This window comes from Mugil cephalus, chromosome 4 (assembly GCF_022458985.1).
Source record: "Mugil cephalus isolate CIBA_MC_2020 chromosome 4, CIBA_Mcephalus_1.1, whole genome shotgun sequence".
In the NCBI taxonomy this organism is placed as follows: Eukaryota; Metazoa; Chordata; class Actinopteri; order Mugiliformes; family Mugilidae; genus Mugil; species Mugil cephalus.
The window spans coordinates 8,942,208-8,968,520 of NC_061773.1; the positions used below are offsets into that span (position 1 = coordinate 8,942,208).

The 26,313-nt window shown below is 42.9% G+C and overlaps 1 protein-coding gene across 4 annotated transcripts; it reads left to right on the plus strand.

Moving 5' to 3' along the window:
• The first annotated feature begins 438 nt into the window (after nt 1-438).
• LOC125006186 (mitogen-activated protein kinase kinase kinase 12-like) lies at nt 439-26,229 on the plus strand. Of its 4 annotated transcripts, none has more exons than XM_047581997.1 (14): nt 439-607; nt 11,430-11,948; nt 15,268-15,451; nt 15,695-15,886; nt 16,215-16,373; nt 18,506-18,664; nt 18,791-18,899; nt 20,847-20,956; nt 21,086-21,202; nt 21,525-21,662; nt 21,896-22,604; nt 23,104-23,171; nt 23,735-24,035; nt 24,188-26,229. In XM_047581997.1, the coding sequence occupies exons 2-14, from the start codon at nt 11,456-11,458 to the stop codon at nt 24,272-24,274; spliced, it is 2,826 nt and encodes a 941-aa protein (XP_047437953.1). In that variant the 5' UTR covers nt 439-607; nt 11,430-11,455; the 3' UTR covers nt 24,275-26,229. The 4 variants fall into 4 exon arrangements, with proteins under 4 accessions (XP_047437953.1, XP_047437955.1, XP_047437954.1 ...); XM_047581999.1 differs by lacking the exon at nt 439-607 and adding an exon at nt 9,130-9,549 and having other exon boundaries at nt 15,271-15,451; XM_047581998.1 differs by lacking the exon at nt 439-607 and adding an exon at nt 9,131-9,594.
• The last annotated feature ends 84 nt before the right edge of the window (nt 26,230-26,313 follow it).

Here is a 26,313-nt window from a genome sequence, read left to right on the forward strand (position 1 = left end):
AGTAACATGGCCACTTTGGCCAATACATTTACATATGAGATAATATAACAAGTAAATTTCTGTTTCACAAAAGTATTCAGACAATTTTGTGATTAGTTTGTAAAAGCTGAGATTTATGGACTGAGTCGGTTGTGCTTCCGTCTGGTTTCTTCCATTTCTGTAGACTCAGACTTTGAGTGTGATTTACAACTCCAACATTGTGAAGGGATTAGCATTTGGATTGTTGTTATTGATATTGAATAATTTATATATACGTATGTTATTATTTATTTATTTATTTTCTTTCAATAACCTTTTTCAAATTAACGCAATTACAACGGCGGTTGTGAATAAGGGTGGGATCTTTAAGGAGGGTGAGGCTGAGCTCTCACCCCAACTCTCGTTCTCGCGGTATTACCTTCGAGGAATATTGACAAGGTAATTAGCCAGATGGGACCCCAGTAGTAGTAGTAGTAGTAGTAGTAATAGCCTGCTGAACGGAGGTACCACGATTTCAGAGCTTCGCCGTGTGGAAGAAAAGCATCTGCTCTTTCTTTATTTACAACCGGATCCACTCGTGGAAACTGCTGCGCCCCTTCACCGGATAATGATAACAAGCCTGCAAAAGGTAGGTTTTTCTGACGGAATCATGATTCCAGAGTCTGTTTCCTGCAGCCTCCCGATGCTGGTAAAATCCTGTTCAGTGTGAATGTGCTTGAATCGCATTCACATATTCACATATCACAATGGCAATCATTCAAGCTGTGTATTGTTGTGGACTTGCAATCATGTCCGATATTGGAGTCATTCGAGGCTGTATCATTTTTTTTATTTTTTTATTTCTTTTAGTAAGCATATCTCGTCGGATAATACTTGACACGATGTCTTTTTTGTTTACAACAACCAGGTGGCGCTGCGTGTCAGCTGAGCTGCTCCGTCTCATATTGTCAGTTCGCCAGACATAAGTCTTTATTTCAGCGTAATGAAATCGATAAACATTGATTTAGGGGCGGGGGAGCCCTCTTTCCTGAGAGGATAAGGAGTAGGGTTTCTCTTGAAAAAATAAAGTCGACGCCCACGATATATCTAGCTCTCAGATTAACTTGAAACCTCCAATTTATCATCTCGAAACAGTTATTACAATCAATGGTGCTTGGCTTTACGACAGTGTGGATGACTGTAGGGAGTATCCTGGGATTACTGTAAACTTTTGAAGGTTTCTGAGATTTATATGTAAATGTTCAAAAATATGGAATCTATTATATCTACAAACACACCGTTTGTCACAATTAAGAAATATACTCAGTTGTCACTATATTAGGTGCTCTAGGGAAAATGAATCCATTCTAATACAACAGTCCTGCACTAAATCTTCACTCCATGAAGGTAATGGCATTCAGAATTTGTTGAAAATAATTTTAAAATATGTTGATTCAACTGTGTTTATTTATTTTTTTTTTATCATTGTTATTATTCTGGAGGCTGTCATTGAATCGTGCTGTGTTATACCGACACGTGTTTCTGTTATTTTGACAACCCCGTTTCAGTCAGTTGGTTACACTCAACACCATAAACACTTTTGTCTTTGATTTAATATTTTAACAGCACAACAGAATACATCTGCCAAAACGACCAGTGAATTACCACCTTTATTAACACTATTGTATTATAATGGTTTGTTTGTACCAAATGATTTGTCAAGTGAGTTTACATTTGTCCATTTATCAGCTTGGTACCTTGATGTCTTTGATCAGCACCATGGACAGCGCACTGCTCTTTGACAACCAGTGATTCTGGCTTCTTGTTTTAGAGTCAACAACAAGTCTTTTCATCCCTTTCACTTACGTACTCACATTCTAAGTCTAACTCTACCTATAATTTTAGGGAAAATAATAATTGACTTCTTCAGCTGAATTAATTACCCTTAATACAGCTAATATGTGATCCAGTCAAGTGGGTAATTTGCATGACTCCGTATAAATGGTGACTGGTATTCCTCCGGAATACAGATTTGGGAAACAATACAGCTACCCCTAATTATTCTGAATATATTAGTCAAATGTAGGATTATCTCATCTTTAGCAGGTTATGACAGAACAGACACTTGGCAGATGAATAAATGTAAAAGACAGCATCAATTTAAGATAAATGGGAGACACGTGTCAGGGCTACAGAAATGAGAAGATTATTGACTCATGGTAAGGTTTGCTTGGTTTGGAATAAAACCAATATGCAATACAATTGTACCATAACAATGGCACCTGATAAGGAAACTTAAGTGGTCTAAAGGTGAAATATCTTTAAGAAGTTAGATTATTATTATTATTATTTTTGCGCGGGGGGTGGGGGTCAAAAAACAGAAATCTGGTTAAAAGTACCTGCATATTTATTTTCACTTTTAGTTAATACCAAGCAAAAACCACTGAGAACCACCTCAGAAAATAAGAAATAAGAAATATATTACTTAATAAATAAGAAAAAAAAGGAGAATGGATAACCAGTTTTTGGTTCTACTGCAGGGGTGTGCAGCAGCCACTACCTCTTCCCAAAAATGAAATGAGTCATGGTCACAAGCAGATTGATATAAACAAGGCTGAGGATACCATTTATCAGCCAGCCTCCCACTTTTCTGACCAGCCTGCACTGTATGAGATAGTCAGCTTTCTTCCCATTGGTTTACCCCTAACCATGAGATACAGTTGTGGGTGGCTACAGAGAAAACGTCACAGCGCCTGTGATTTTCCCTTCTGCTTCCAGTTTTACACGCGGCAATGATGGGAAATGAACCTGCCCTGGCTTTCCTTAAAAGGAAGAGCAACTCGCCGTTCAATCAAAAGTCAGATATTTGCTATAGGGCAACTGTACGTCACATCCCCCTGTGTGTTATAGTCCTGCAGTGGCTGATGTGAACGGCAGAAAGTCTATACCTATATCTGTACATTTATACATATACTGTGTTAACTTGGGCTTTCCCAGCAAACATTGAATATTTATTGTGTGAATCATTATATTTCTCTTCACCTCAGAAGTCAGAATCACTCTGAAAGAAGCTATACATGTAGTAGATGGATGCATTTTTGTGTACAGTTACAGATTTTGTGCTATGAGTATAAACTTATAAAGTATAGTAGTAGAGTATAAACATCTCATTGCTTTTATCAGTTATGAGGAATCAGTGCATTTCTGCATTTAAGAAAATATTTCAGTATTGATTCATATTAGATTTTTGTCTTGCACCATGAGATAAATGTATTAAATATATACAGTATATATATATGTACACAATATATGTATATATGTGTATGTATATATACATATTTATATAAATCACCCCCCCCCAAAAAAAGCATAGAAATCATTAACATAATTATTCACATGTCCCCCGTAACAGCTGGTGAGCGGCTATACTCAGGGGTATTTGGGAAGTGTAGTTAATCCAATGCTAATCTTGAGCATGGGTTACACATATTATCGCTTTAATTGCCACGTGTGCTCTGCAATTATACCGTCACCAATTAAACAGCTATAGTTTACCAGCCCGTCTCTGCATTCGGTTCCCTCGGTCTAATAGATGCCCCTTGATCAACGTGTGCAAGTGAAGCCACCAAAAGCCATACTAATGGATTTTCCGTGGACATAATGAATTAATGATATGCTCAGATGTAGAGTGGTGCAGGATAAAGGCTGATCTGTGCCATACAGTGGCAGTTAGCGGAGATGAGAAGGGACCGAGCGCTGAAGGTGATATAGCTTCATGAAGGTGTGTCCACATCTGTGTCCGTCCATTAGAATGCAGAGCGTGTCCTCCAGTGTGAGTCACCCCCGCTCCCCCTTCCCCTCCCACCCTCGCACCACCACCAGCTCCAAACTGCAGTCACCGCCTAATATTACGCCTCTGACTTCACACCGGCCAACAGAGGATTCTGTTTCTACGGCAACACGCTCCGGACTCCTCCCCCTCTCGTCTCCAGCATCCACTCACCCTCCCCTCCCTCCAGTGCACCCACCTTCCCGGCACAAACCACGTGACTTTCAGGAAGGCTTCTCCAACCTCCCCTTTATTGTTATTAACCCTCTCCTGACTGGGCCGCTGCCAGAGGCTCTCAACAGCAGGCTGCCCGGCTGCCTCCTCCATTCTCAGAGATTTCAAAGGAAAAATCAGATGCATCCCTAATCTCCCCCCAAGATCAAAGCGAGGCTTGATCTAAATGTTGGATTAGCATATTTTAAGACATGACAGAATGAGTCAATATGCTTCAGCTGTCTGGGACACTTCCTGTAAATATCGAAAAGAGCACGTGCACCCTAGAGATCGTTATTTTCCCAGTAGCTTCACTAACATTGGATAACATCACTAATTGTATGTGAAGGAGATTGATTGTAGCAATAAACCCCTGAACTTTCAGCTCATTGTTTTGGCCTTTATCTTATTGTCTAGGGTTATTGTCACCGTTCATATTAGCACCATTCTCAGCCACAATACCCGACCAGCATCAAACATAAAAAGAATCAAGAAAGAATTAATATGAATTAAGATTAATGGTGTATGGTATACGCAAACATACAAGCTTCTCTCTACGTAACCCATCCATTTGTACACACAGACTAGAAAGAGAAGTAAATATTGGAGCAGTAGGTGGCAACACCTAGGGAACTTGCTCAAGGATCTTCAGCCATCGACATAGAGGGATTTGAGTCACCAAACTGACTTAGTAACCACAGCTCTCTGATCTTCTGCTGGATGCGTTCGCCACATGAGGTTAAACCAGCACCTAACAAGGAAACTACAAAGAATCATCATCTGAATCAACAGTGTAGTTTAAATGGCATTGTTGACAAGCAGCTGTTTGTTCAGGATCAAAGAGCAGATGAACACAGTTTAGTTGCATTTCCACTCAATGTTACGAGAAATGTTAATCCCAGGAACTTTTTTCTGGGAAGTAGGAAGTTTTTTCAGATTGTTGGTTGCGTCTACATGGTGGTCCATGCAGATTAGGTGAATTAGTTCACTGACAAAAAATGTGACATGACTCTGCAGCAACACTAACAGTGTGGCTGCTATTGATTGTGATTTACTGCTCTGAAAATGGGGATATTGAGTCAATGCTGGAAACGGGGAAAGCAGTAGCAGCAAAGCAGATTCAAAATGCCTGAACTGCTGGACTTAAATTAAGCAAATGTTATTTTTTACAAGTTATTGCAGAGATTGTTATTGCTGAAGTAAAATGGAGGATTAGTCAGAAATGTTTAGTGGATAATTTAGATCATCATAAATCATTTTCCTCAATCTAAGCTTGACCCTGGTCCCTTCAGTGGGAACTTACTGAGTTTATCCAAAGGCTCCCAGTCCCCAGAGAAAGTTCTGGTGGCTGATTTTAGTAACCAGCTGGTGAACATTTTGGAGCATATGAAGAGCTTGATTTGGCCTGTGAGATGGTGTTAACCAAAAACAGAACACAACAAAAAACAACAAAATAAGCACACTAATGTTGTTTAGTGTCTATTGGATGTGTAAATAAGAAACTATTTGCTCACATGTCTTAGTAGTTTTGTAGGACGTCTTCGTTCTCTTTCTCAGCATTCAGTAATGCAGCCAGGATCAAATGATGAAAGACATCAAACACACATCCTTCATATAGTTTAGAAATGGAAAGAGGAACCTTGGCATCCGGCAGTGATCTCACCTGAATATTGCCTCATTGGCACAGCGGCCTCCTCAGCGTCCCGTTGGGGGATGTGTTGGTTGTGGATGTGTGTTTGCGTGCACGTGTCTGAGCATGGGCAAGTGTGAATGGATGAACTCTATGAATGAAAGCTTCTCTTCCTGAGCTGCAGACAGGAGGTGAGATCATCTTGTTGAAATGGAGAATTCCCCCACCCACAACGGCCCCACCCCTCACTCGTCCACCAATCCTGGTTGGCGCCAATCTTAATGAATCCCATCAGCGGGCAGTATGGATGAAATGCACGGTAGTGGCAACGTGATGGATGACAACACCATCCAGCAGGAAGGGATCGCTCCATAGTGTGTATTGACCAAGGCATATATAAACAGACGCGAACCTTCCTTTCGTCTTTCATCAGAAATCAGAAAGAATGCCTGCTTGTTGGTTTTCAGTCAATGTGACGATGAAGTGCCAATTATCTTTGCTCCTTTTGTTCACATTCCCTTTAGGAACAGAGTTGAGTGGATTTTATGATTGGCCACCTATTCCACTGTGTGTGAGTGAAAGTGACAATGAGTAACACAAGGGGCTCTCGATGAGGATCCATAAATAGGCTCTCCATAGAGCCAGAAGCTGCCCTCCCCCTCATCCTCTAGTATACATCTGACCACACACACACACACACACACACACACAAACACACACGCATACACACAAACACACCCGCCTCTACCCTACCACCTTCCCCCAAACCAGTCTGGGACAATCTGTGTCCACTTGGCACTGGTCCTCACGCAACATACTGTACACTCAGAGGCATGCATACGTACATGCACACACATGACATTCCTCTTGACATTCTTCACTGCGGGCTTCAGTTAATTCCCTCCTACAGATTATGATGCATGCTGCCAGACAATGCGGCATTTTACATCAGCTAGTTGGAAGGATTCCACAGTGTGTTTGCTCGGTTCCTCTTAAATCAGAAGAAAAAGACAAATTGGTCATTTAAAATCCACGGCGCAGTCGTCCCATTGTTTCTATAAAGCTGTCTGTCACCTTGTAGACTGAAGGTTTGTGTCTGATGAGGAGGGATACCCCGCGGCATTCATTCTCTGCTTGTTTCTGGTGGTTCAGCCACGAGAGAAGCAGAAGCTGTGTTGGTGGACATCACAGGCAGCGGTACTGATTCTCAGAGGCCTGAGCATCCCTGAAGAGGAGCCGCTCTCAACTACAAGGTCTAATAAATAAATCATGAAGAAAGTTTTAAAGGAAAGATAGAAATAGAAAAGAACACGTTCTTCTCTGTACAGACCGCCCTAAGACAGGAGTTGCACGGGGATGGCATAAAATAGCAAGAATGATTAAAGCAGATTTTTTTTTTTTCCAACCCCACTTTTTCATTTGGTATTAAATCCAACATGAAACATTCATAAAGCACATTTTTGGCTCGAACTCATTCAATATTCATTTGGGAACTTCAACATTCCTCAAATTGTAAAACTAAAATATATGGATCAAAACTTTTGTTTAAAAGAGACTGGAAATGATACCTTGGTTTTATTCGGCCGTGATATTTATTAGAATATGTTATAAGTAATACGGGTGAACATTTAATTAATTTCATAAAAATAAAGTTGCCCTCTATTTTAGTTACAGCAAACTACTATCATAAATTGCAAACATAAAAAATTTAAAATTAGTGTTTTCATTTGATGAGAACATGCAAACGACTCAAATAAATTAAACACAAGCGATGATTTTTCCTTAGTTGACATTTTACAAGAGTTATCAAACTGAGTGAACACAGTGTCCCTATTTGCATCACGACTTCATAAAGTGCAGCAAAAGGAGAAAGTGGGGGGAGGCTTTGAGCGCTTGCGTTTGCGCAGGTTTCTCAGCCTGACATGTCTCCACACTAGTTAGGGTGTCTACAAGCGACGCGATGAGGTCATCGTTATTGGTTTAAGCTCAGCACGGGCTTAATCTGGGAGATAAGGGCAGGATTTGTATTTAGCTCTCAAAAAAAAAGGGGTCATGTAGCTACAACCACTTAGTCTCTCAATAAATACAAAGCTCAGACGGGGGATCCCGGGCTGTTTCACAAACACACATGCTCCTCCGTGCTGGCCAACGAGTTTGACTCAGATTCTGCGCTGTTTGGATTGATTTCATAATCTTCCAGTTGGCCTGCAGAGTTCACCTGGCAGCTGCTCATCATGCAGGGCATCCCTGGTTTGATTGTGTCAGCAGAGTAAACCCAGAGGAGTTGAAAGTGAACACAGGGGTATTTGATTGTGTGTAGGTGCTGTGGGATTATTAAATTTCAGGGGAATGGCTCAACAGACCCCTGAAATATTCAGAAACTGTTTGGTAGTATTTTAAGGCAGGACTGGCCAGATTATTCACAACATTAAAACCGCTGACTGGAGAGGTATATAACATTACCAACAAGATGACAATAACGTTGACCATCTTGTGACAATTCAGTGTTCTGCTGGGAAACTTTTACACCTGACATTCATGTGGATGTTACTTAGACGTGTAGCATAACTAGACCAGACCAGGCACCCCCACCCCATAGCATGACACTCCTTGATGGCAGCAGCCACCCCCAGCAGGATGCAAGTACATACAGACCCCTCCCCTCAACCCATAGGCCCCATAGGCCCCACTAACAACACCCTGTTGCCCATGTCCATTCTCTGATGAGTCACTACTATTTGGAGGCACAAGGGAGACCTACACATTTTTTTTTATTTATTGTAGATTATACCCAGTGGTAAATAGTGAAGTCAGAAAATTTGATTGTGATTTCTGTACTTGTGGACTTTTTTTAAAACCAAGTTTTGTTTAAAGGCTGTGTCGACGTAGATCTGATATGACTTTGTAGTGCGTTGGGACAGTTTTACTCAAATCACACGAATTCGCTATAGAAAGCCATGCACTGAAAAAGAAACTTGTTCAAAAACTTCATTTTAAGCCGGAGGCTTTGACGGTCTCTCCTCTACAAACAAAGTGGGATTTGTGTTGAAAGGTGACAGTTGTTAGCGTGGTATTTTATTTCATTCAGGTTAATTAAAGCCGCTGAGGGAAACAAATCGCGTCTGGGGAAAGTCCCATTTAGGTCCTGCATGTGCTGTCCCACCTCTCCCGTCTCGGAGAAATGGGTCAGTAGAGATTGGATATGATAATAATAAAAGAAAAAGCTGCCGTCCTTTCTTCGTGTCCTCTCGGTGGCAGACGGAGCTCGCAGATTATACAGCAATTACACTCGGTGCAGAGCGCGTTAATAGGGTTTGAAGGGATTTAAATGGTGCTTTCCACTCAAATGCTGCATGCTTTGGAGATGACATCATTTCGATCACCTCACATACCGGCTGACCCTCCTCCTCCTCCTCCTCCTCATCCCAGCCTAAGAGTAGCCTCAATCACCACGTATACCTGCAGTTGTCCCGTGTCTCACCGGACCCCGCTCGTCACGGCGCACCTCTCGTCTGATAGGAGGACAGTCAACGCTACCTCCCTCCCTCCCTTCTCTCCCTCTCCTCGCCCGTCGTGTTTACTATGGCCGTATAAATTCCTGAGTGTGCGCACATCGCCTCCTCAGAGAGCAATGGAAAAGGAGGAGGAGGTGTTAGGAGCAGGAAAACAAGCGAATCGGGGGAGCGTAGCTATAGCTGTGTTTACTGTTCACTGGAACTAAAAGCAGGAGGCTTCTCCTCCGATCTCGGTTGCTGCTGCTCCCTGGATGCAGACAAGAAGAAGCGGGAGGAGGAGGAGGAGGGAGCGTGGATGCTGATCGCGGCGACAAACCTAGAGAGGACAAATTGTCAAGTGGCTGTCAATAGAATAAATCCTAAAACTGGAATAACAGCGATGGACTCCAGCCATCGGCACTGAGGTAGGAACGGGCACATTGGCAGCGTCCATTTGGGATGGAGAGCAGGTACTGACAAGATATTAAGCCACCTGCTCTTTGCACCAAACAACACATCCTTTATTTATTTATTTTTTATTCTTATTATTTTTAGTCATTCTCGCGTGATCTGCCGTCGTGTGTTTGACTGTAACTTCAGCGGTGTCAGTGATGCTCCTTTGACGCACCGGGTCTTAAACTGCAGGAGGTGCGCGGAGAGGCGATGGTGCGCCTCCGACACATCCACAATGCGCTGGCCTGTAACAGAGCGTAGCCTGCTCCTGCGGCTCCCGCAGCTGATACCTAGAAATAAATAAAGTGAGAACCGGAGCAGCAACATTGGGAGACAGGTTCAGTCGGATGTGAATGATGCCTGCACCAGATGTGACTCAGTGGTTGAGTTCTCCCTGTGAAGAAATTATAATGAGGATGATTTTCCCCCTCCAGACTTTGTCTGTGTTAATGAAATCTCCTGGTGGTGCCTGTCTAGTTTTGGACTATCTCTGTGATCAGCGTTAGTGGTTACATGTGGTATGGTTATATTCTGCAAGGGCACAATATATACACTTAGTAGTGGACTGATAGCTCACGCATCAGATGACAGGTAAATTACTGTTTGCGGGATTATCAGTCAGAGTAGTGTGACTGATATAAGAGTCAGTAATGGCATCAGTGGAGACTCAATAATGTAATTTTTATAAAGGCACATTTAAGCTTTTAATTTCACACAAACTGACCTTTACCCTGACAGATATGTCAAATAAGTCTGGATTCACTAAAATATTTATTCTGTGTTCTATATAATTGTAAGGATTCTGATTTGTGAACATATAAAGCCAGTCACCTCTTACTTGTGCTTGTCAGAGACAGCGAGGGGGAGTGGATAACATCAGAGAAAACTCTGCCAAGAAATCATGCATTTCCGTTCTCCACCGATCATGCATGTGCTCCTGTCCTTGGAGAAATGTAAACCTTTGAAGAATCCAGTAAAAATTCCCTCATTATCTCTCTGCCGTCGTCTAATCGTATCCATGTTAATATGCCGCTGATGTTGCTTGAGTAGGATATAAATAACCATCCGTGATCTATGGAGCTCTGGTTTTATTGAATCACGTATGTTAGAACAGAAGTTATGCAAAGCATGTTTGTAATATTCTGGCAAATGTAAGGAAATGAATGAATTAATGAAGGTTCTCCGATGCAGTGGAGCCTACGCAGGGTTGTCAGTGAAGCTCGAGAGGGGCCTCTCACATTATTTACAGTGCACTTAATCAAAGCTAGTGCTTTCTCTGATTTACGATCCAGACGGAATGATCTTTTGTCCTTTGTCCATACATCCTGATTCACATTCTTGTTTTAGATATCTTAAGACATTAGCCAGTACCCTGACTACATGGCGCATGTACATTTATAACTCTCACCTTCACCTGTGTCTGTCAAATTATGAACTATGTTGTGAATAATTACAAAAATTATGAATGTTTTTAATCATGTGGATGCTTTATATTTACCATCTATTAACAAACAGCATATTTATTTTATTTTATTTTGTTTGCTTTGTGCAAAATCAGTGTTTTTCCGTAGAAATTACAAACTACCTCTCATTCAACAACAAAACCATAAAAACTAAGGATGATAGAAATGTTGAATGTACTTTTCTGACAACTCAAAGCTTGGGTCAGACCATTTGGGGTCACTCTACCAAGCTCTGCCACATGTACTAACTTAGTAACCACAGCTACTTATAATTGACTTAAGCACTCAGCCACAAACTCGAAGTTAAGCTAAATCAACCTTTATTAACAACTGTCATTATAATAATTTCCATTCTCTTTTTCTTTCTTCCTCCCTCTGGTCCCATCAAGGCTCCCAGTTCTCCAGTCAGTCCCTAATGGCGCTCGTTCATGAACCTCGTGCCCCTTCACCCTCTCTGTCCGGCTTCAGCACGCCCCTCTCTGACCCTCCATCCTTTCGCCGCCTCGATGCCGAAACCCCCTGCACCCCAGAAATGGACCTCACCCCAACCCAGTGCGTCCTCCGCAACGTCCTCTCCATAGACACTGGAGGTGCCGTTGAGCCCGGGGGTGGAGGGGGTGAGGGGCAGACCGCTGGACACAACCAGACACCCGGTGAGGAACAACAAGAGCACTTTGCCAACAGTGTCCTGAAGCTCCATGAGCATGATGGGAGTCCTGGAAGGACAGAGGGCGAAGGGCAGGACACGGACAGATCTCTGGTCAGGAGCCATGCTGATGACGCCAGGCTCCAATGCCAGTCTACAGGAGGGGGAGGAGGGTTTCTGGAGGGGTTGTTTGGGTGTCTGCGCCCTGTCTGGACTATGATTGGCAAAGCCTACTCCACAGAGCACAAACACGACCTGGATGGTAAGTCTAGTAGTAGTCACATTAATTTGTGCGTAAAGTGCACATCTGTACACAGCACAATCAACGGTTGCTTTTCGTTTTCCAATAAAAGCAGCCACTAGCTTCCATATAATTCTAGTGTGAAGCTTTGATATGCTAATTAAATGATCCTATCCCCAGTTTAATTACATTAAACAGTCGGTAAAGAAAAATGACTCCCACAAAGGCCATGTTGTAAACAAACACTTCCCTTGACGTGAACGAGCTGCAGCCAGAGAAGGAGACTCTATCAAAGCTGCAAAGGGCTTATTTTCCCCCGATACCCCCCCCCCCTCATCATTTTGCCTGCATGTGCCCACCTCCCACTGCCACCCCCCCAGTGAAACTAGCTCCCCGTCACGCCGTGTTGTTTATGTATGCAGCCACCACAATAGCGCAGGGCTCCCCTGAGACTCCACTGCCAAATCTGCTTCATGAATTATGCATGGCCACGCTCTGACCCTACGCCTCTCATCTCTATTAACGCAAACCATGACACGCGCGCACACACACACACACAAGCAACCATGCGCCCAAGGATGAAGGCAAGCACGCATAAACGCATCCACGAATAAAACCACTTAATATCCAGCTCTGACATGAACACATGGACTCGGATGAGATGCCAAATACAAACTTGATAAAATAAATACGGCGTCGCACATCAGGCTTGAAGCTGGCAGTTTTATGCATCTCCTTGTCTTTATGGTTTTCTGATATTTTATCACCCGTTTGACTTCCACATTTCCCCTCTACTCCCCTCCTCCCTCCATCTCTCATTGTCTCCCTTCCTCTCCTTTTCATCCTGTGCTGTTATCATTCCCAGCCCATCTGCACCTCGCTGCTCCCCTCCTCTGTGCGCCATCGCGGGGATTCACACACACACACACTAACCAGAGCAAAACGGATATTATAAGAGTGAAATAAATAGGGTTGTTGCAACTGAATGCCTGCCCACCATGTAACAATACCCCTTTCTTTAGCTTTGACTAGAAGTAACAATGTATCTCAGTATAAAGCAGGGAAATTGTAGGTCCTTTATTGACTGTGAAGGACGCTGGGGCATCTGGTGATGTGCAAAATTTCTACAATTTCTCACATCAAACAAAGCAGACCAGAGGAGATTGTGACATCTCAGATGTGGCCTTGTGTCTTTATTGTGGAGGATCCGGTGACTGATTGAGGGGTCATAAGAGACTGAGCCATCAATCAGTCGCTGGAGAGCATTAATCATTCATATCGTCCTTATTAATATGACAAATGTGTCTGAATCTTCTTTTCCGGGGTTAAGAACAGTAGCAGAATGGGCTGTAGATTTTCCCTGTATTAACAGTCTGTCTCCAGCCACATGGACCCCCACTGACCCTTCCTACCTCTCTGTTCTTCACCATTAGGCTCTGAAATCCCCTCCCTCTTCCTACCCCCGCATGAACGTTGGACCCTTGTTTTGCGTCAGCCCGACAATGGCACTAAGCTGGATTTAGGAGACTGAGGGAGAATTACCCACAGGAGATTAGGGTTCCCTGTCTGTGTGCCACACTCTAGTCTTAGGTTAAGATGAGGTTCAGCAGAACAAGATATCAGCTGTGGTTCTGTGTCAGGGCTTACAACAGAGTTCAACCTTTCAATTCAGTGCAGCACCACCTGTGGTGGAGTTGCACCGTTACCATCGTAGTTTATATATGTATGTATGTATATGTACGTGTGTGTATATATAGACAAGAAGGCGCTCGATCAACAACTTATGACACAAATGTGGTGGACATAGATGGCAGACACAGGGGAGAAGGAAGAAGTGGCTATAGCTCCAGGAACTGAGCTCTTTCCCATGCATGAATTTAAAAGTCCGGTATCTACGACCTGATGGTAGTGGGATGAGGTGTTGGTTGAGTGGGTGTATGTTGACCTTTTCTATTGAGACTGCAAATCATCTTATGGATCTATTGTTTTTTTTAACTAAAGTTTTTCCTGCATTTTTCACAGGCTTGGTACATGGCAAACTTAGCAAGATTCTCCATACAGGAACAAATAATATACAATTACGTAACCCTAACAATAGACTCAACAATTTTAGTCTAATGTACAAGATAAGGCGGTAGATACTAAAAAAAAAATAAACAAACAGGAAGAAGAGAAAAAAAGTAAATAAATACATAAGAATAAATGTACTAGTAGGGGTCATTGTCTACCCTTATGTAGTCCCAAAAGCTACCCCGAGGGGTCACCCCCACCCCTTGTCATCGTTCAATCTACTAAGCATACATTCATAAGATTCTGTTTCAGTCACAGACCCATTCTTTCACCCGTGGAACCTCTGATGTCTTGTTGTTCCCACCAAGATTACTGATAAGTTACTTTTGGATATATATGGGTAACTGCAGGCAAAGCTCCGGACTTGAGGAGATTTCTGATCCAAGCCAATTACTTAAAATATATAAGATCTGACTTCAAAAGGGTCTCATTAAAATGCATTCCCATATACAGTGAAGGAGAGTTCCAACTTCTTTCTTATAGATCTATTGTTCACTCTGCTACTACTACTGCTGCTGCTGCTGCATCCCATCTGGCTCATAATGAAAGACTAAAGAGATGTGCTGTGTATCAAAGTAACTCACACATATAACACAAGGGAGGGATAAAGCCAAAACAACATCAAGAGACCAACAGTGGCTGTTTTGAGACTAGACAGAGCAGGGCCTAGCTAAAATAACATGTGACAACACACTGATACTTTGCAGAGCATGCTAACTCATGCTAATGAGGACACACATGAAATTGACTGCACAGTCAGTCATTTATTTTACGTGTATCTGGTCACCATTCCACTGTTATTTGACTATTTCAGATGTCTTCACACTTTATGTAAGCTGTAAAATGTCAATATGTTTTACTCTGAACTGTCAGAGAATCATGAGTCCTTAACATCCGTCATCCAGGGACCATGAATGTCTGTGTAGGTTTTATAACAAACCCTTTGATAGTTGTTGGGATATTTTAGTCTGAACCAAAATGCTGGACCAACAGGCTGACGTGGTGTGCATAGACCCATAATACTAGTGTGGAAAAGGTCTACCAATTTACTATTTATTAAATTTAGAAGGCGTGGTAGTCTGGTGGGCGTATTGTTGAACAGGCAACGTGAAGCATCAGCAACGTAATTTCATCGTTGAAGTTGGTGTAATTTATCTGCAGTCTGTAGAGCTCCCTGCAACCATCACTATGTTCTTTATCTCACATTTGATATATTACTACACGGATGAACTCACCAAGCATTTTGCCTCCGTCTTTATCCTCACTTCAGAAGCATGGGAAATCCCCTTTGAGGAGATATCGGACCTGCAGTGGGTGGGCAGCGGAGCCCAGGGCGCCGTCTTCCTTGGCAAACTGCACGGACAGGAGGTGGCCGTGAAGAAAGTGCGGAACATCAAGGAAACGGACATCAAGCACCTGCGGAAGCTCAAACATCCCAACATTATCACATTCAGGCAAGTCACTTAGCATGAGACTGAGTTTGAACATTTTGAGTCAAACCTCAGATTTTCAGAAAATAGGACGTAGGCTACTTACTTGAGTTGAACATTTGGGTGTTTAAGTTTTGATCGGTTCTGAATATCACTTGCTATCTTAGATCTTAGACGCAAAGAACCTCAGATCAAGCTTTCCCAACAGTCAGTGTAACGGCACTGGCACACTCTCTCTTACCTGTTTATTCTGCTTCACTCTTACAGAGGCATCTGTACCCAGGCTCCATGTTACTGCATCATCATGGAGTACTGCGCTCAGGGACAGCTGTACGAGGTACTGAGGGCTGGCAGGAAGATCACTCCATCCCTGCTCATGGACTGGGCCATGGGCATCGCTGGGGGAATGAACTATCTTCACCTTCACAAGATCATCCACCGAGACCTCAAGTCTCCCAAGTGAGTTGAAAGACTTAGCTCTAAAAAGTGATTCTAATGTCAATGACAGTGCCAGAACACTAAAGAGTTACATTTAAAGCTTCAAAATGCCACATTAAAAAAACTAATCGATTTGATTTTAGTGCAAGCAATATACAAAAAGAAAAAAAAACTAAATGAAAAGAAAACAAAAAATAGAGGTTTCTACTTTCCTATCCTTTTAATTAACCCTCAAAGCCTCAGATTTACCTTGTGACTGGCAATGGCAGTCCTGGCCCTCAGTTTTATTTACCTGTTTGTACATGGATGAATTCAAGGTAAACTTGAGAAATCCAATGTTTAATTCCAGCATGCTGATCACCTACGACGACGCGGTGAAGATCTCTGACTTCGGCACGTCCAAGGAGCTCAGTGACAAGAGCACCAAGATGTCTTTTGCAGGGACAGTGGCCTGGATGGCTCCCGAGGTCATTCGCAACGAACCTGTCTCAGAGAAGGTGGATATTTGGTAGGTGTTACAAACCGTCTACTCTTGACAAATCTCCCTTATGATTTGTCTTATCTGACCCTGAATCACCATAGAATCTCATTACTTGATGTTGACTACACTAGAGAGCGAAGGATCCTGTTTCTAGAAAATCTATTCAGTATTATGTACAATATCTCATTACGTGAAATTCTATAGGGTCTCGGCCACATCTGATGGGTTGCCCTATGCTAAGCCGCAGACCCCCCCACCCCCCACCCACTTCCACTGCATTCTCAGCCTCTTTCCCCTTATACTGCATCCCTCCATCAGTCTTCCTCTCTGTCCTGAAAGGAACGCTGGCTAATTTAATAATTGATTTGCCAGATGCTGCAGTGCTCAGGAGAGGCTGGAATAACCTTCCAAGCCTACGGATGGTTTGGCCCAGAGCCAGCGGTGCATTAGTAGAGAAGTGAAAATAGGATTAAAAAGCTTTTGATGTAGAAAGAAAGCAAAGCATGGGTGTGTACTGTGTAGCTTTGTTTAAATTTTTGTAAATCACTTAATAGTAGTTCATACCACAAAAAAAAAAAAAAAAGCAGAAGTGAGAAGGAGAGGGTGTGTTTAAGAGCTGCCGTATGAACGAAGCACTTTATAACTGGTTACATGTTTATTATTAAGGAAGTAGAGCCGGTATATCTACAAATATTTAAGAATGTACACAGGGAGGACTCTGGTGATGCTTTGACCAAACTCATAATTAAATTTTAGACAGATCTCTAAAGGAATCTATTGCTCTAAACTCCAGTTTCAAATAGTAGAATAAACCTTGGAGCAATCTAGCAACGCTGAAACATCACGGCTGTTTATTGTGTCAGGCTCAGTACTCCTTGATTCAAGCTCAAAAAAATGTCTAAACAAACTGCTCCAGATATGCAAAAGAAAAAAGAAAAAAAAAGAAAGCAGTTTTTGCCTTTTGTGATGTTTTTTTTTTTGATGCTGTCGTTATTAACCAGCCGGTGTTACCGATTGTTACCATGGAGACATAGCTCACAGGGTTAGCTGACTGAAATTTTTACTCATAAACTAAATCACTCTGGAGCAGCAAAACTGGCACCGCATATTAGCCCTTTGGGGTTTTGACCACTCCTTTCATTTTGCTCATTTCCCATCTCTCTTACTACATAAAACCAGTACAGAAAGATATTTTCAACACTACCTGGACTATTTAAATTTGTGTTCCACTACAGTGGTGGATGTTATTATAAATAGTTAAAAACTCATCTGTATTTATAGCATATTGTTCATATTTCAACACAAAAAAATGGTACTGGTTTGATTTTGTGAAATACGTGGGAACCTGCAGTAACTAACACAACCTTTATGCTCTACAGTAAACGGTTCCTTCTGTATGAGGCGGTTGAAAATTATTTGATGACATGAGCAGAATTCCCCTCTTTTCCTATTGCCAGAACAGATGTGAAATAAATATTTCATTTACATTCCTAAATGATATTCTGTACAGAAACACACCATTAGTTGTCATTTTGTGCGGTGTGGTGTGGTGTGGTGTGAAGGAAGATGCCCGTGTCTTGAAGTCAACTCTTCTCTTTGTGTGCACGGTGAATCATAAACGTGGCAGTGGAGGGTTTCTATAAATACTCGTGTAAACAGAATATCACATGCACCCTCGATGCTACATGCGACGCCATAGGCACCTTGGAAACTATACGTGGTCACCATAGCAACACACGGAGTCACCAGCAACAGACTTTTCTTAGTTACCATCCCCATGGTCCTGCTCTTACGCTCTTACACCAAGCAGTGTTAAGAGCACAAGAGTGGATTTAAAATGGGACAAAAACACATTGTATTATTTTTAATTTTATATATATATTAATCAGGTGGCACATACATTGACCTATGACACATATTTATATGGTTCAAAGACATTTTTCTAAAATCAAAAACATTAATTTTAAACCGCCAAAAACTCACCACCACAAGACATTCAGGACTATTGTTGTTGAAACAGCTGCAGCAGGGTTTCAAAAAGCAACATTTATTTGCAGAAACTTAAACGTGTGCCATTTTCCTTGGGCTGCCTCTTGTATCTGGTCAGATCACAACATATCTGACGCGCCTGACAGAAAATGTGCCACGTCTTTCTGCAGGTCGTTCGGCGTCGTGCTGTGGGAGATGTTGACGGGGGAGGTACCCTACAAGGACGTGGACTCCTCCGCCATCATCTGGGGAGTCGGCAACAACAGCCTGCAGCTGCCTGTACCTGAAGGCTGTCCAGACAGCTTCAAACTGCTCCTGAGGCAATGCTGGTGAGGAAGGGGGAAGAGGAGGAGGAGGGGGAGGAGGAGGAGGAGGCAGATGGAAGGAATGACATAAAATAAATATGATAAGTTAGACGCTTTGTAAATAAAAACATTTCTTTCCACTCCTTACAGGAACTGCAAGCCCAGAAACAGACCCTCTTTTCGACAGATTCTCCTGCATCTGGACATCGCCTCAGCAGATATATTGTCCACCCCCCAAGAAACTTACTTTCAGTCTCAGGTGAGTGTTCTTTATCCTTTTAGACGTGCGCGTGTGAGGTGGGGTGTAACTAAATGGAAAACGCTCACCTGAGTCACTGGACTTCTGAAGCTTAATTTTAGTTTTCATTGTTCATTACAACGTGTCAGTACTGTTTTAAGATAGAATGTGAACCCAGTCGTGACCCTTAGTTAATTTCACTTGATTTGATTTTTTCATTTTATATTATTTGTCAGTATTAAAAACAGACAGAAATGAGAATTAAATCACAGACAAATACTGTTAATGTGTAATTGCAGAAGAACACAATTGAGAGCCACCATTTCTCAAATCACTGTCTCTCTTATTAAATAAATGGCCATTAGATGAAGTCCACACGAGCTCTATATGTCTCTTGACACAAAACCTTGTATGAACAGCAGCTAGCATCACTAATAGTCATTTTGCTGTCATGCCACTGCCATTTGTTTCCAGTGTGCCGCAGTAACTACAGAGAGCGTGCAGCTGCACTGGGGCCTCAGGCCCCTTGGGAATCCACTAATAATACCTGTCCTTCCAGTCACAACATATTATTGTTGGTTCCTTGGTCTTTGTTCCTTGTCGCATGTGAGTGCTGTCGTGTGGTCAAAGGGACAACCTTTTCCCTACCTCCGTCATATCAGAGGATGCGTGTCTACGTGAGACTGGGTGGGGGATGGAAGCACATAAGAAATGTGTTAGGCCACTGCAGCCCACAGCAAATGATGGACAGATGTGGAAAAGCGTAATTGTGTAGAAAATATGTCTTTTATTCAGCCATGCAGGGCCTCCATTTATAACTCAAGCATGTATAATCAAGAGACACGGCTGCGCACACACAAAATAGATTTTTATTTTGTCTTCGCAGCGATCCACAGCTTCTACCTCGCGCTACATCTCATGATGCAAAACATAAACCTCTTTCACTCACTCCACTTATTCTTGATCCTTTATTTCTCCCAGTCCCCACCTTCCCCCAGCAAACCTCCCCACTATTTCTCTCCTCTCTGGCCCATAATGGATTTTTCTTGTGACGTTAGAAAGAAGCATTTGGTGCTGGAGTGTATTGATTGCTTTAATGGTCGGGAGCAGAGAGCAAAGAGAGAGGAGAAAGAGGGGACTGGAGACATAGAGGAGTGTGCGCAGAGTCCATTAGCTTAATAAGAAGAGCATCTCTTGTGCATAGATAGATGTATACGCAGACACACAGACACGCATGCACAAGCACACACTCATAAATCTTACTTCCTTTGTTGTTTGATATGACAGGTATCAGATAACAGCTGTCATGCTCCACCGTGTACAAGAAGATGCCCACACTGCGTTTTTTTTTTTTTTTTTTAACCATGTCATGTCAGTTCATGTCCAGTATTGCTCTTCCTCTCTGTGTGTATTGATTATCATCTGACAGCCTAATGGGTTTTGTTTCACTGATACAAACAAACCTCAGTCAAAGAGCTTTTTTCTTTACGAGATCAAGGTGCAAGAACGTTTACTCTCAGCATTGATATCACTCGTCGCTAATTTGCCACTCAGGTTTGATGTATAATTATCTCAGAGACTAACACAGGTGTGGCTCCATTTTCCGAGTGTGCAATTCAGCTAAAATTAAGTGTTGACAGCTAGCTACAGGGTCAGGTTTTCTTCTTTATCTACAAGTATATTTGTGACTTATTCTGGTGATCAGAGTTGGATATCCAGTATAAATTGCTGAATACCTATATACAGTACATTTTATAATTAGTTATTTTGATGGTGATTTCACACACATTGATCAGAGAATTGGTATTAAAGTATTACATATGTTGCATGAGGAAGGGAACTCCATTTGTGGACTGAAACTGGCAGAATGCTTGTCAACACTACTTTTATCTGTATATGTGGGAAATGTGCAGTTGCTATGAGACGTTAACACTTGGTCTGACGTCTGCGTTTTATGTGTCCCGTTAGGCGGAGTGGAGGGACGAGGTGAGGCACCACTTTGAGAAGATCAAGTCTGAGGGGACATGCATCCACAGGCTGGACGAGGAGCTCATCAAGCGGCGCAGAGAAGAACTCAGGTTAGTTATGCAGGAAAACAGGCGTCAACGCTAAAGGCTTACGGATCATGCATGAGTAATTTTAATGTGTTTATTTGTAACCAAGTAGATAAATATCTGTGCATCCCTCTCACTTTCCCCTCCACACAGACACGCGCTGGACATCCGAGAGCACTATGAGAGGAAACTGGAGAGAGCCAATAATCTCTACATGGAGCTCAACGCCATCATGCTACAGCTGGAGATCAAAGAGAAAGAGCTGCTCAAGTACGACCACTGAGTTGTTGTTACATTCTCTTCAAAGTAACAGATGACAAAGCTTGATGAATTCAAAATGAACCCGACTATAATATAATCAAATGCAGGGCTTCATTCAGTCACACACCTCGCACTAAGAGCTTTTTTTATTCACCGGAGCTGTTTGAGTATTCGTAATGAAAGACCGTGGAAAAGTTCAAACCTGAAATGTGAAGTGAACGGCCATTACGTTTAGTTACACAAGGCCACTGCATTTTAAAAAGTGCTCCTCTCATTGACGTGCTCAGTGTCCATTGACAACCGCTAAAAGAGGTTTGTGTTTAAATGTCAGGAGGGAGCAGTCGCTGGATAAGAAGTACCCGGGCTGCTTCAAGCACCACAGTTCCAGACAGTCGGCCTCCTCCAACTCCATGGAGAAACTCATGAAGAAACGCAACGTGCCTCAGAAGCTGCCCTCGCACAGCAAGAGGTGAGCCATTGAGAAAAGAAAAGAGCATTTATAATTGGATTCAGTTTGTTAAAGCTGCACCTAAGTAATCATTAGAAAACCACTACATGTTTAGTAGTAGCAGTGGGCTTCAGGGTGGTAAAGTATTACTGGTAATCTGAATATTCTGTAGTTCGTTTGGTAAGAAAGGCATGTGATGCAGCTGAGGTTTCTTCCTCTCACTTTTAAATTAATTCCGTTCCTGCCTCTTCCAGGCCAGACTTACTGAAGTCAGAGGTCATCCTCCCCAAACTGGACTCGTCCATGACCCAGGTCACAATCCCCAACAAGGGCTCTACCTCCCCCGGTCGCTCCCGCCGAGGAAAACCCCGCTACAGGAAGGCCGGCAAAGGCAGCAGCGGCGACTTGGCTCAGCTGAAAGCCACTCTGTCTTCGTCGTTAGCCATGATCAACGCCACCTCGTCCGTTCCCAGCAGCAAGCACCATCTAGACCCCAGCGCGGCCCTCAGGGGCCTGCAGCACGACCTGCTGCTCAAGAAGATGTCCTCCTCCAGCCCAGATCTCATTTCCACCACACTGGAGGCTGAAGGCCGGAGGAAGGGGCAGGCGAGGCCGGGGCTGGACAGGGCGGGAAGCCAGAGCGCCTCGGCCGGGCTGGGAGAGAGCAGGGCCGAAGGGCTAGAGGAGGGGCCCGACGCGGGCGGCGGCGCCGATGACCTTGCAGAGACGCCCCCGCGCAGCGACACGCCCAGTGAGGACGCGGCGTCTATCCCGTTCTCCAGCAGCCCAGACTCGCCGTGCGGCAGAGGAGCAGCTGCGGGCAGGGCGTCTGTGCTCGGGAGCCCGCGCGCCCCCCACGAGGGCGAGGAGAAGGAGGACGGGACGGTGATCACGCGCTCCCCCAGAAGTCAGCGTCTCACACCTGCAGCGCTGCTCTACAGAGCAGCAGTGACGCGCAGTCAGGTGAGACTTGAACAGAAGTGGCCGCTCTTTATCGTGACCCAGTTTCACGAAATCATTTTGACTTCTGCGTTAAAAGGGAGCAAGGATTAATTAGCAGGAACATGCTTTGGGGAAATCAAACCGTTTGGATTTCATTTGTTGCTACAGTGGCTAGCAAGTGTGTGAGGATTCAGAACTCTGCATGTAAAATGCTACCATATGCAAATTTGGTTTTACAGTGCGGAAGTCAAAACCTTTCTGTCATTAATCTGCCAAACATCATCATCTTCACTCCATTAGGTGCAAGTCATTTTTATAGATGCTATGCTACAAATTAGGATCACACACATAAACTACAAACTATGGTTGAAAGACACATTTTATCCACATTTTATTACAAGCCACTTAATTAGGTACAAACTATCGCTGCTCAGTCTTGCCTGGAAAAAGTCTAACTGAAGTACATTTGAATGTGTTTGTGTACATGAGAAAAAAAAAACACTTGTAAATTTGTCCACAGAGACGTGGAGTGTCCTCGGAAGAGGAGGAAGGAGAAGTGGACAGTGAAGTGGAGCTGCCGAGGAGGCGGTAAGAACTGCACTTCATTTTCTTGCCTCACGTATTTACCAGCATTTAAATTTAAGAGTAGCGACTATTACATTTCCCGTGAGTGTCAGCGCACTATGAAATATAGTGCCTGGATTTAGACTTCAGTATGAAAGTGCAATGCGGGAGCACAGGCTGACTCTGTCTTGTGATGTGCTCAGAGTACATAAACCAAGGCATTTTTTTTACCATGGACATTGTCACATCAATTTTTTTTTCACATGGCCAGGCTAAATTTAATGCATATTGTATTTTTCAATAGACCTTTTTCACATTATACATTAATTTGACAATGCCTCGGTTCCATTAAATGTGCTTGTAAACCATAACAACCAACCGTAGTCATGATGAATGAAAGCAAGACCTCCAAAGTGAAATGCGGCCGTCGTTAATACATCTGTTTTTTCATGTCAAAATATCAGCTGTAAAAAACTCTGTATGCTCCTTTTTGTGAATTTACAGCCTTCTTTCTTTCTTCACACATTCTCCGGCACTTGTAGATATTTACGAATGTGTGTGCACTCTCCTATCTCGTACCCACCCAGGCGGCCTGTGAGCATCACCAAATGTCAGTCCCTGTCGACCTTCAGCTCAGAGAACTTGTCGGTGTCGGACGGTGAGGAGGGAAACACGACCGACCACTCCCACAGCGGCACACCCGACGTGGTCAGCACCAACACCGACGAGCGACTGGACGACAAGAGCGACGACCTGCTGTCTCAGGGTTCAGAGATTCCCGCCGACCCGTCCGACCCAACCCAGCTGGGCTCCGACGGGTTGTCTGAAAAGGAAGCCATCCTACGACAAGTCAAAACGCAGCTTGCTTCAAATGATCATAATTACGAGGTAGGCAAACGGAAAAACACACAAAAAAAAGTAGTTTAGATAATGCAGACGCGCAGCTAATTAATTAGATAATGTCTGCTGCTGTCGGTTACTAAGATGTCCCTTCTGTTGCGGCTCTTACTCAGATCATTCACGCTTTCTCTCCGAACCAGGGTCTGTACGATGACTCGGACTGTGACAGTGCAGAGCTGGACCATTCCTGCAGCGCGGAGCCCAGCCAGCCTCCAGCCAACTGGTGAAAGCCTCACACCTCAGCCCACTCCAACACCTGCAGATCTGGCCTCTGAATACCTCTAACCATCAGGGATCATTTAGAGATGCACAAAGTGAAGACCTGCATTCTCAAAAACCTGGTGTCCTGGAAAAATGTAGTCTTGAGATTAATGCATTGCAGGGACGTGGAACTGAATCGGGGCACGATCCCAGCTGACAGAGCAACAACCCTCCGTGTTCTCTCCATAGCAACGGGCCCAAGATCAGCTGCAACTGCAAAAACACACCTCAGCAACAGAGGCCTCGGTCAAAGAGGCCGCCAACTGTCCTTTAATATCAATTTTCTATTTTCATCTTCCGCCATGAAAGCGTGTTATATTATTTCACATCGTGTCATATGAAATTATTTCAGGGCTTCTGTAACGTTTTAATCGCCAGCGTCGCCGGCACAGCCGCCGACGTTGCTTGTTGCACTTAATTTAGAAAAACTAGATATTTCCCTCCTCGTGTCTTATCACATTTCCTTTAAACACATTATGCACTAATTTATTTATTATTACTGTCGGTGAGTTCATTCAGAAATCGATGTTTACGTGTCACTTCTGTCATTTACATTCATCTTTTAATTTGTGTCAGTGTCATGGATCGCTCCGTTGTCCATTTTTTATCATCAGTGTAAATATGTGACGTTGTAAAATGAACAAATTTTTTAAAACGTGAGATTGTATAATTTAAGGTGCTGATGTTTCTAATTAGGTGGCACTGTTATATTTGAACCTCAAAAAGCTTATGGTAGTAGAATGTACTGTAGCTGCTGTCCATGTCTGAGATTCAAAACACAGCTGGAGAGAGGAACAACATGTGAACAAAGGAAAAAAAAAAAGCAATATGTCTGCTCTGGTGCGCCTGCTGGATTTATTAAGAGGAGACGGGCTTTTTTTGAAACTAAGTATTGCAGTGTTTACTGTATTAAAATGTTTTTAAAAGTCCCTTCGTGGAACATTAGAGGGTTGTGTATATATAGCATCAGATCGGCATGCTTGTCAGAACGTGTGGTTAACCTATTGGATGTAATCAAAGAGCGATCACAGAGGAACAAAATGCAACAAAAGAAAGACCTCAGATTTCGAGCAGACACTTAAACACTCCAGGTGAATGACTGAAGGCAAATGCATGACAGGGACACAAAACACCAAAATAAGTCGGAGTAACCGAATCATTATTTCACTCGCTCAGTTCAGTCATTGAATGCCGTGGCCACATTGCTTACAGTGGGGTCATTGTTGCAAACTAAAAGATATTTGTCCCGTTTTTGGATCCTTCACATTTTCCAATTTGCCGTTTCTCTGCCAAAAATGAGGCGAGTTACCATGACTTGCCTCATTTACAGGCTACGCTCAACATAAGCTTAAGATGGAGACGTTTTCCAAGCTCACACATTAGTTTGGAGTCCACCTTGACCACCTCGCGGTCATTTTTTTACTCACATTCAAGAGCTCCATGTGAACAAACTGGTGTTTATGTGTTTGTGTCCCTTGACAAGCCTTCTGAAAGTGGGCGTGCTTCAATCTGACTGTACAACAGCACACTACATCCTGTTTCCATTAATCCACAACCGATCAGGTTACACTCAATAAGCTAGAAAAAAAGGCAGCTGTTCTTATTTTAAAATCAGATGTTATGTTTTAAAGTTTACATTTGTAGAGCATTTTAAACTGATTGTGCGCCTCTCATCCCCTCTAAGGTTTAAAGCTAGAAATCCTCCTGCAGGATAAAATGTTGCCAAAAAGGAAAACTACTGCCCTCTAGTGTCTCAATCGTGGAGGTGCTTGTGTTCAACATGTTGATTTCAAACCAACCCCTATGAACTAAAATGGTTTTGTTTGTTTGTTTGTTTTTTTTTAAAAAATGCTGCATTATTGTAACTGTACAATAAGTATATTTAAGAAATTTAAAATAAAACCAAACATGTAAAATCAAATCTTTTTTTTTTTTATTTCAAACAGGGGGGAAAAAAAATCCAAGATGATTTGTGTTTTGAGCATTTCACATCTTTATTCGTTTT